The sequence below is a fragment of the Branchiostoma belcheri genome, unplaced genomic scaffold, assembly GCF_001625305.1.
Source record: "Branchiostoma belcheri isolate BF01 breed outbred unplaced genomic scaffold, Haploidv18h27 scaffold160, whole genome shotgun sequence".
NCBI classification, from domain to species: domain Eukaryota; kingdom Metazoa; phylum Chordata; class Leptocardii; order Amphioxiformes; family Branchiostomatidae; genus Branchiostoma; species Branchiostoma belcheri.
This window is the reverse complement of record NW_017803047.1, coordinates 499,465-510,052: the sequence shown is the minus strand read 5'-3', so window position 1 is coordinate 510,052 and position 10,588 is coordinate 499,465. Positions and strand designations below refer to the sequence as shown.

Sequence of the window (10,588 nt, the reverse complement as noted above, 5' to 3'; positions counted from 1 at the left end):
TGTTACACTACTCCCCCTTTTCTTTACAAGATTCGTCCTCGAATCTTCCGAATTCGACATCCCCGGAGCGGCACTCTTTGCCAGAACTCCCAGGGCCGGTGTGGGAACCACTGTAAGAAACAGGAGGGACAGATAAAAACCCCACTGGTCCCGGGTCGGGGTTCGAACCCACGGCCCCCAGGCACCAGCTTCATAACCAGACACTCTAACCGCTCGGCCGAAAAGGTCTAGACCCCTCGGCCTGGTCAGTTGGTAGCGCCTATAAACCCCCTACTGTTACATATGGTCATTCAAACTTCCATTGGAATCAATGTTACACACCTTCTGCCCAATACTCGAACACGGTGTCGTCTGCATATGTGTTGGCGAATCGTCCGTTTGCCAAGGCGTCCACGTAAGCCGCTTGCAGACGAGAATCGAAATCCGGGATCACAATCCTGGCCGCCATGTTGTGTACACCGTGGGCAAACTCGTGCATAAATATGTCCTCCACTCTATAGCTGATAAAAAGACAAAATATGATATACTAAATAATGTACATATTTCCTTAAATAATTGCATCAGGTTGGTAAACGAATAAAAAACAAAGTTCTTTGATTGCAACCATTTATTTTTCACGAGCCGACGTTTCGATGACCGTCTGTCATCTTCATCAGGGTAATTCTGACTGGTTTACTGTGCAGTGACGCTAGATGTTACTTGGTGCATAGTGCACTAAAGGTGTTACATGGTTCACAGTGCACTGTTACTTCGTTCACCGAGCACTGTTACTTCGTTCACAGTGCACTGTTACTTCGTTCACAGTGCACTTAAGCTAGTTTTTACTGTTAACAATGCATTTCCGAACGTAGTGCAATTGTGACATACATAGGCATTGTTACATCATAGTGACTGAGAACCATGTAACAGCTTTAGTGCACTATGCACCAAGTAACATCTAGTGTCGGTGCACAGCAAACCAGTCAGAATTGCCCTGATGAAGATGACATCGAAACGTAGGCTCGTGAAAAATAAATGGTTGGGATCAAAGAACTTGTCAGTTGAGCACAAATTCTTTCAGCCTGGGGGTAGCGAGTATATGTCAGGAGCCTCGTTACAAAGCGGATGCCACACAGGCTAAAATACTTTAGAACGGGAAAGCAACTTTTTTGCCACACATATTTTATTCGCTCACATCAGTTTTGTGGTTCCCAGAGGATGTCATACATATAATCAAATCAACATGGCCTAACTAAAGTAAGGCAACAGTGTAAGGAACAGTGTGCAGAATTCGATGAATCTGATGAACTTCCGAACGAATAGCTAAATATATTTATATAAAAGAGGATATAGAACTTTATTTGCACGACAATGTATGGCAAGAACTATTGAACGAAGTACAAAAAGTATAGAATAAAACAGAATAAAACTTGGTAAATCCTGATTACTCAAACAACAATGGCTAGCACAAGATTGTCTTTGAAATAGTGCTACAATCGAGTGGGGCTAAGCATTGGTGTCGGTATTTTTTTTTAATAACAAAGCAGTCTTTTATATATTCACCTTTTTCTACATTGTGGGAGTTATTAGATGCGCAATAAATTCAATCAATATTTCAGTGTGGAGATGCCGTGCCACTTGCCGCGCTACGAGGCCCCGTTAAGTCTACCTATTATTGTTTTAATTGTCATGTATATACAGTATTACTGTTTTGTATTTTTTATCCACATTGTCTATTTATTTGTCGGCATGGTGGCCTTGAAAAGGTGTACTTAGGTGCAACTGTTCCACCATGCCTTCCATGTACATGTGTATGTGGTGAATTGTAATAAATAAACAAAAATAAATAAATTGCCTATATATGTGACATCTTAGCATACCTGTCATTTTGGAAGCACAGAACATTCTCCTCAGCCCCTGTCGACACAGGCCAGGTCACCGTGCCCCCCAGTCCTCGGGCCCGGGTGTTAAAGCTGTCGTCCATGTGGGCATGTTCGGGGATATCCTGGGTAACCTGGTGACCACAGAATTGTAAGAAATGGTAACAAATCAACGCAAATAATTTCATCAGGTTGGAAGATACTTAGGGTATAGAGTTTTCTTCATACACAACCAGAGAGGTTCTCACCTGGATAAGAAAATCAACCCCTGTGATGAACCGGGACGAGGGGGGATACAAGCTCAGCCACGTTTGGGATTGCATTCTCGCCGCAAAAGCGCCACCTACTTTGGCGTTAAATAGCGGCGAGTTGCAGAACTCCAGTCAGAAGCTCTGAGGAAGGTGTCTGATAGACATCGAAACGTAAGCAGGTGAGAACCTCTCTGGTTGTGTATGAAGAAAACTCTATACCCTAGGTAACAAATCAAATTTGGCTTTTAGACGTCTGACCAACAGAAGGTCTCTTAGAAGTGTGATGTGATCAGGCTGCAATCATTGGTTCGAAGTAGTGCAATGAATGAACGAAAGACCTTTATTGTACATTTTTTTCTCAATTGCGAGCTAAGTACAGGTCACGACAAATAGCACTGGTAGACTAAAATGTATCTATAGTAAACAAACTACATTTATACAGGTTCTACTTCTTCTTGCTTCTTAAAACAGTTGTAAATGTAAGAACAGATGGAGCTTATAGTACGAGGGTTATCGAGTTTCATGAGGAATGTGAATTTTTCTTTTCTATCTAAAATTTTAAAACTAGGGAAATAATCTTGTATACAATTGAAGAGAACCATTCTCTCATTATCATATAGAGTACAGTCCACAATAAAATGACTCTCGTCTTCAATCTAATTTAGGTTACAGTAATGACAGATTCTTTGTTGTAGAGGAATGTGGTTGTGTCTACCCTTTTCAACAAGAAGTTTGTGGGAGCTAATCCGAAGTCTTGTAGTGGCTATTCTGTTATTCTGTTTGTTGTTCTGTTAGTTTTCCTCGTTGTATGTAGTTTTAAGTAATCTGTATGTTATTGTTACGAATTTCTGCTATAAAAGTTTGGAGTAATAGGCTCTCTGGTTCCTGAGCTTACCTCAGTTTGGGCCATGATGGCTGCTCTACCGTAGACGTTAAAGTACGAGTCTCGGATGTCCCTCCTGTCCGCTAACATGAACAGCACATCGTAGCAACATCTCCGGAGGGCGTCGTCAGACAGAATGGAAGAGCCCAAAATGGGGATACCGTATGCGTGCAGGTATTTCTAATGGGTAAGAAACGACAACGTTAGTTTTCGGGGCAGTTGGTTAACATCTACCCAGTTTTTAATCATTGATATTTTTGTAAATAATGTATTATACAGCTTGATATTGCATTGTACAATATTTGATGTTTAATTAAGGGTTAATGACCCGCCCCGAGGTGAAAATGGTGTGATAAAGCCTTGTCAGTTGCTATAACCACCGAATAAAGCCGCTCACTTGGTGATTTTTTAGAACAGAATCATGTTCTATATGGGTCACCCGAGGTCATATGCGGGTGATTATTAGGTTGTTTAATGTATGGATTGGGATGAATAAATAGCCCGGTTTTGACTCTATTTGTGACATTACGGCGTCATAAGGAATGTGGAATGGAGCCTTCTGATTGGTCAACGTCACCCGTCATCAAATATAATGTATTATATTTGATGTTTAGTGTATAATATTTCATGTTAATGTTGTTATTATTATTGCAATTTGTTTTGTATTCAATTATGTAATCTGTATTTATATTGTGCATGTTGTGTTTGGGAGGACAACTTTTAAAGGTGTCAATGCACCTGTTTTGTCCTCCCTCCCACTTGTACATCTGGTGGTAAACTCAAATAAACAAATAAACAAATCTCAGAAAATCTGCCGACGATAGATTCAACGGTAGATTTACAAGGCCGTGTGTATCCAGGAGGTATAAAAACACACAACGTTAACATCATATAATTTGAATTGTACACTATATCACGATAAACGCACAAAGCTGTTCAACCTTCTCTCCGCCTGCTCAACTGAATTTGTTGCATTTCATGCTATAGATAAATTTAATTTCATCCTAGAAGGTAATAACCCTTACTGTGTACAAATTGGTAAATATATCAAAGAATGTTTAGACCTTAGAACAAGTAGTATTGGTTGACTCATCTATTGTTTTGTACGTAGGATAATTTCGTTGTACCCATGTATGTCTGTCTGTATATCTACACGTCTTAGACCTTACGAAAGTCGCTGTATTTTTGTTGTTTCAATAAAGTTCTTCTTTTTTTTTATAATCGTTTTCTAACACTGTCCTTTTATTCACAACCATTTTGTTTTACATGAGCAGACGTTTCGATGACCGTCTGTCATCTTTATCAGGGCTAATATGACTGGTTTACTGTGCACTGATTTTAGGTGTTACATGGTTCACTGTGCACTGAACCGAAGCTAGGTGTTACTGTGAAATGCAGTCCCAAGAGTAAAATGGCCAAGCTTTGGAATTCCCTCCCTGACAAGTGTTTCCCACCAACCTACAATCTACAGGCTTTCAAATCAAACGTTCACCGCTATCTCTTGACTGCCATTTTCTCTCATATTTCTAGCTCAATGCCGAGAAGTGGTCGTATAGGCCTTGCATTGAACCACTCCGTTAAAAAAATTGTGACAACCATAGGTATTGTTACAAGATAGTGTTACATGCGGTCCCAAATGTATTTTCTAATGTTATAAGTGATTTCAAACACTTTCTTAAAATTTACAATTATGCTTTTCCTAGTCGTGTAAGTTACTGATATATATATCAGGGTATTTCACACATCCTACAAATGTACTCATGCAAATAACTGATATCCAAGTAAAGGAACAAAGCAGAAAGTACATTCCGCGAATAGTTTCATTAGGTTGGTAAGACACTGAGTAAAGAGACTCTTTTTACACAACCAAGTCTTTGATTCAGCATTGTAGATACATTTCCCTGTAATCTAATCACGCATATGTGTAGATATGTAAAAAATGTACATTTGGGAATGCATCTATAGCAGCGACACCTGTGCTGCAATGCGTTGTGAACCAGTCAGAATTGCCCTGAGGAAGGTGGCAGACGGTCACCGAAAAGTCGGCTGAATAAAAAACTTGGTTGTCTAAAAAGAGTCTCTTTACTCAGAAAGTACATAAGTAAACATATGACCTGATAGAAGGGGTCCAAATTGAGTTCGGTCCGAACATCATCCGGGACAGATGTGACGTCATTGCACTCCCAGGTTTCCCATGATACACCGCGCTTACTTGTGAGGCAGTCCGGAGGTAAATCTGAGAACAGCAGAATTAACAATGATAATTGTTTCATGCCCGAAGGCTAATTGTATGTACAGAAGAAACATTTGGTATAAGAACAGGCAATTAATGCGCAAAAAATACTGTTAACTCCTAAAATGCACTGCATTTGACCCCCCCCCCTTTTTTTAAGACAGAGGAAGCCGAAAGATTCCACTTTTTGTGTAATTTTTGGGTTTTCGGATTTTTAGGGGAGAGTAGTTTTCTTTTGTATATGTGTTACGTCAGGGTAATATAATAATAAATAAATAACTATAATCTACAAGGCAGTAAGGCATATAAAATAACATATTCGTCATGGTGCCATGTGTTATTTTCACTGTTTTTTTTATAAGGTCAAGTGGCGAAATATCCGACCGGAACACTCATAACAAACAGCAACTGAACACACCACTCTGACATACCAACAGACTGAAAAACTCGCCTATACCATACATGTACAAGGTAAGCCTGCTGAACAAGGGACATTGAACTGTTGTTTTTAAAGTTTTCACCCTGCATGTACTTAAATGTTTACTCAAGCGTGTACATCTTCGAGTCAGTCTCCCGTAAGGCGTTTAGTATGTATTTAAATGTTTATTTTTAAAAAGATATCGATGCCGTTGACGTTCTACATTTTAAAAACGACTTGCTACGTAAACTGTATTGACTGAGAATACCTACTCAATTCAAACTCTGTAAGTCTGCAATGCGGTATCCGCAATAAAGATTTCAAAGATTTCAAGACCTTGAAGATTATAATGAAATGGCAAAATAGTCATTCTGTCATTACGTCCCAAATTTTGAAACATTCTATTTCTTAAATTCATATCTGATTGCTTTTCAAGAAAAGACCATAATAAAAGACAATCATGGCACGAAAGAACAACATAAACGTAGTACTACTAGTTACCTGGATGGCATTTGCCACAACTCAGAGGACAGTTTGGATCCATGTACCCTGGATTGCTCTCACAGTCACCTAGACTTGCCCAGTAACCACAGTGAGGACTCGAGTCGCTGCAATCTGTTATCTACAAGAGAACAATTAAAATCGGAATTCTTACTTAAAAAACAATCGTTGAAAGACTTACTGAAAGTTGCTATTAGACTGTGAAAACCAGTACTTTAAATATGTTTTTTTAGAATTCTTAACAGTCATGAATCCCAAAACATCTACAGCTCCATTGGTTCAGTTCATTCTACCCACAAGTATTCAACTAGATTTGCTAATCCTTGCAGTTTCAAACTACCTAAACCACCGCGCCATTAATCTATGGAACACCCTGCCACCCAGTATCAAAACACTGACCAGTCCACATCAATTCAAAAAGGCCATCCACCATTTGTACATAAGTTAAGTTGTATACATTAAGTTAAGTCATGATCGTTTTTTTAAACCTGTATATAATTTGTGATGATTATGTATGTTCATTCTCTTTTATTTTGTTGTCAGTATGTTCATTATGTTCATATGTTTTGAACCCTGGAAGACTAGTCGTCATGGACTAAAGGGTATCGAAATAAACGAATACATGTTGAATCCTCATTACTGTGATGTTAATGAGGTAGATACATAGAATACAATACATCCAACCCAAAAATGGTAAACAATGTCCACGTACATTCCACATCATACTATGTACATATATATGCAAACGTCAAATGTAAAAACACGCAAGGAGGCGGGGGAGGCCAGAAGATCCAAACAAGTCTAGATCTAGTCTCGTGTTCTCGCGAGACTAGGTCTCTCCGTGATCAAGATGTACACTGGACATCGAAAATTTGGAGGTACGTTTTTCTACCTTTTAAAAGAGTCACTGATTGAGGAATATTCTACTAACTGTTAATTTTACGTGACTGATGAACCTCTTCAATGAAAAACGTGTGCGTTTAATGTCTTACCTCAGGGCAGACATCAAAGCTAACGCCGTTGGAGACCATCTCAACGCCATCGTCGGCTGTACAGGTGTATTCTCCGTCGTCTTCGGGAAGAGCGCTGGGAATCCTCAGCGTCCCTGTGTCCGGATCGACCACGGCCCCTGCGGGAAGACTGGCCGCGTTTCTCCGACTCCAGGAGAACGCGGGAGGCCCGGGAGCGATACCTCCAGCCGCCGCGCAGAGAAGAGTCACCTCCGCTCTTTCATTCACACGATATCCAGGTACTACCCAGGCGGCATTCCTCATGAAAGCTAAAGCGAGCAAGCAAACAAATAAACAATGAGGCTAGAAAGGTAATATTCGCAAAGCACACATATAACGTTCACCTTCACAGGGTCTAGCTGAACTACTGCTCTGTTTATTCTTACTCAACCACATTTCTATAAATTATATGGCTACCAGCAGCCCCTCCATATCTGTCCTGCTACAAAATGTAACCCAACACCACAGGGTGTCTGCTACAGCACTAGTTACCATGGTGACAGATGTCTGGTCTAGGTTATTGATCTTGTATGTTTTGAGAAGAAAAAGAAGAAGAAGAAGAAAAACTGAGCAAACCAATATGGTTCTGCGAAGGAAACTGCCAACTAACAGAACCGCGACACAAAATATCAAATATCATTGAAAACTGATTCAGAAAATTCTTGATCCGTTAACTAGAGTAAAATGAGTTAGCACCCGTCTCATTTTTTACCAGTACAGTATTGTAGACTATAAATAAGATAACCATGAAATAAAGAATTATCAGAACTTTTTTTAACTATCACGTTTTCTGACCTAGGAACTGAAAATATTGAAGTACATAAATGTGATAAATAACCAAGGCTGTCTGTTGGGCGTACTTCAGACTAAGAAGATGAAACAAAAACATAACACGAATAGGAAAGTTCTTTTATTCACAACCATTTCTTTTACATAAGCCGACGTTTAGATGACCGTCTGTTTGTCATCGTCATCAGGGCTATACTATGACTGTTTTATTGTACACTGGAGCTAGGTAACAATTATACATATGTATGTCTTGATTGTTTTACGCATTTGTAGTGCATTGCAATGTTACAGTAGCATGTAGTTTCAGTGCTGTGAACCATGTAACATCTAGCTCGAGTGCACAGTAAACCAGTCAAATTACTCCTGAAGATGACAATCATCGAAACGTCGGCCCATGTAAAAGAAATGGGTGTAAATAAAAGAACTTTACTATTAAATCATTTACCAACCTGATAAAACTATTTATGAAAAATGTAACATTCTCTAAGAAGGCAGTGTAAATGGTTATTTCATAATGTTTTTAAAACTAACTCAGTCAAACCTTATTATCCTCTTAGGAAAGATCTATATTTTCAGCAGAAACTAGAAATATCTGGCTTTATCTCTTTTGTCTCTCATGTCCAAAAATTAGAGTGTATTATTGCTACAAGGTTGGATAAAAAACATAAGCACATTGGGAAATTGGGGAAACTACATGTTATGCCGATTTAAGTTTCCTTTAACCATTGTTTTATTTATTTCCTGGGGGGTTCTCATTAATTTCTCATTATTTCTCTTGTCCTTATTACCTTCGCCAAGAAGGTTATGTTTTCGTAGGCGTTCGTGTGTGTGTGTGTGTGTGTGTGTGTGTGTGTGTGTGTGTGTGTGTGTGTGAGCACGATAACTCAAGAAGGCTAAGATGGATTGTCTTGATATTTGGTAGGTGGATAGGTCTTCATGAGACGTGGAACTGATTAGATTTTGGGCCCCCTAGCAGCTTGTTATGGTACTGCAGCTGAACTTCTGAATATCTCGTGATCTAGACATGCTAGGGTGATGAAATTTGAATGGTAGGTAGCTCTTGTGCTGGGAAAGAAGTGACGTGAGTTTGGGCTCCCTAGCTGCTTGCTCAGGAACTGCAGGGGCGTTAGTTGAAAAATGTTTAAAGGCGGATAACTCAAGAACCGATTGATGGATCGTCGTGGTTTTTGGCATGTAGGTAGCTGAAGTGATGCTTGACATAATAATATTACAATTATGCAAATATTAATGTAATTTGCATAATTAATGAGGAAATTCTATAAATCAGCTGCATTCCATGATAGGACTATTCAAGTTTGTGACATATGTAATTAAGAATAGCAGAAATACAGGCAGATATCAATTATGCAAATGAAGACTTAATTTGCATAATTAATGAGAAAATGTTATAATTACATAGTGGTAATTGCCTGGTATTTCATACTTGAGATATTTGAAAGTTATGTGAAGGTGAACATAATTAAACATAACTTATTCAAACAAGGACCTCATTTGCATAATTTATGAGGAAATGCTAAAGTGGCATTCTTTGATAAGACAAGACTGTCTTCTGGTGTAGAATATGATCAACAGGTATAATTGATGCAATGTAGGATCCTATTTGCACAATCAGGGGGATTAATCTCTAATGTCTTAGTCATAAAGGCTAACATCATTTGGCGAAGGTATGAGATCGGGGAACTCTAGTTGTCTACTGGTTTTATGTTTCAGTTTTGTTGTCATGCATGTGCGTCATGAATTTGTTGTGCCATGATTTTTTTTTCTATCTTGAAATGAATAAAAAGAAAGAAATTAAAAAAAAACTAACTTGGTGCGGCTGGCGTTGTCGATGACCTCGGGGGCGTTGTCAATGTGTTTGGAGGCGGTGTCAATGGACTCGGAGTCGTTGGCTGCGCTGTAGTAACTGTCGCTGTATAAGGCAAGAGAAGATTTTGAAAACCTCATACCTTCATTAACATGGTCGTGTTTTTTGGCGACGCCTCAGGGACGGAGGCATTTGTGTAAGTACTACGATCGCTTTGAAAGAATTTCAAAAATTGCACGAATGCATTCCCTGGGGAATTGGTTTTGAGGTAACCTTCGGTAATGTGGTTTTTTGACCAAGCAGGAAAGACTTTTGTTGCTATGCATGTAAAACGTACTATTTTGTGCGAATTGTGGCTTTTTGCGCACAGAATATTGATAACTGTCTTTATTGATCTTTCAAATACGTTTTCTTCAATCACGAGCGAACAAACATTTTTGTTGCTCATAAGAAAGACCTAGGAGCAGTATATTCAAGCTTTATGCTTCAAATAGGTTTTTAGCTTCAACAAATATCGACACGAAAACACATATACAATAAAAGCAAAAGAACGTGCATCATCTACAGCCCAATAGCAAAATATATACCGAGTCCCAAAAAAACAATCCGCCCACCACAACGCGAGAAACAGCTGCGAACATGAAAACCTCAAACCGTTCTAATACCCTTCCGCGGAAGGATATCTCCTCCCCCGGAGGTAATATTGGAGAACCGTGCATGTTTTTTTAAAGACACCATTCTTGTTTTCCACAGAGAATGCTATGATATAGCCTCTTCTCAGATGCATGGACCGGGGCGGCGTTAACGGTTTTTTTTTGG

General features: G+C 39.2%; 1 protein-coding gene across 1 annotated transcript in view; it reads right to left on the bottom strand.

Annotated features, from left to right (window-relative positions):
- Window positions 1-10,588, bottom strand: part of LOC109466213 (fibropellin-1-like) — a 29,712-nt gene that overhangs the window by 3,997 nt on the left and 15,127 nt on the right. The window contains 7 exon segments of the mRNA XM_019763880.1: window positions 322-500; window positions 1,860-1,993; window positions 3,006-3,173; window positions 5,108-5,229; window positions 6,146-6,266; window positions 7,138-7,424; window positions 9,773-9,874. Coding sequence (XP_019619439.1) covers window positions 322-500; window positions 1,860-1,993; window positions 3,006-3,173; window positions 5,108-5,229; window positions 6,146-6,266; window positions 7,138-7,424; window positions 9,773-9,874 — 1,113 coding nt within the window.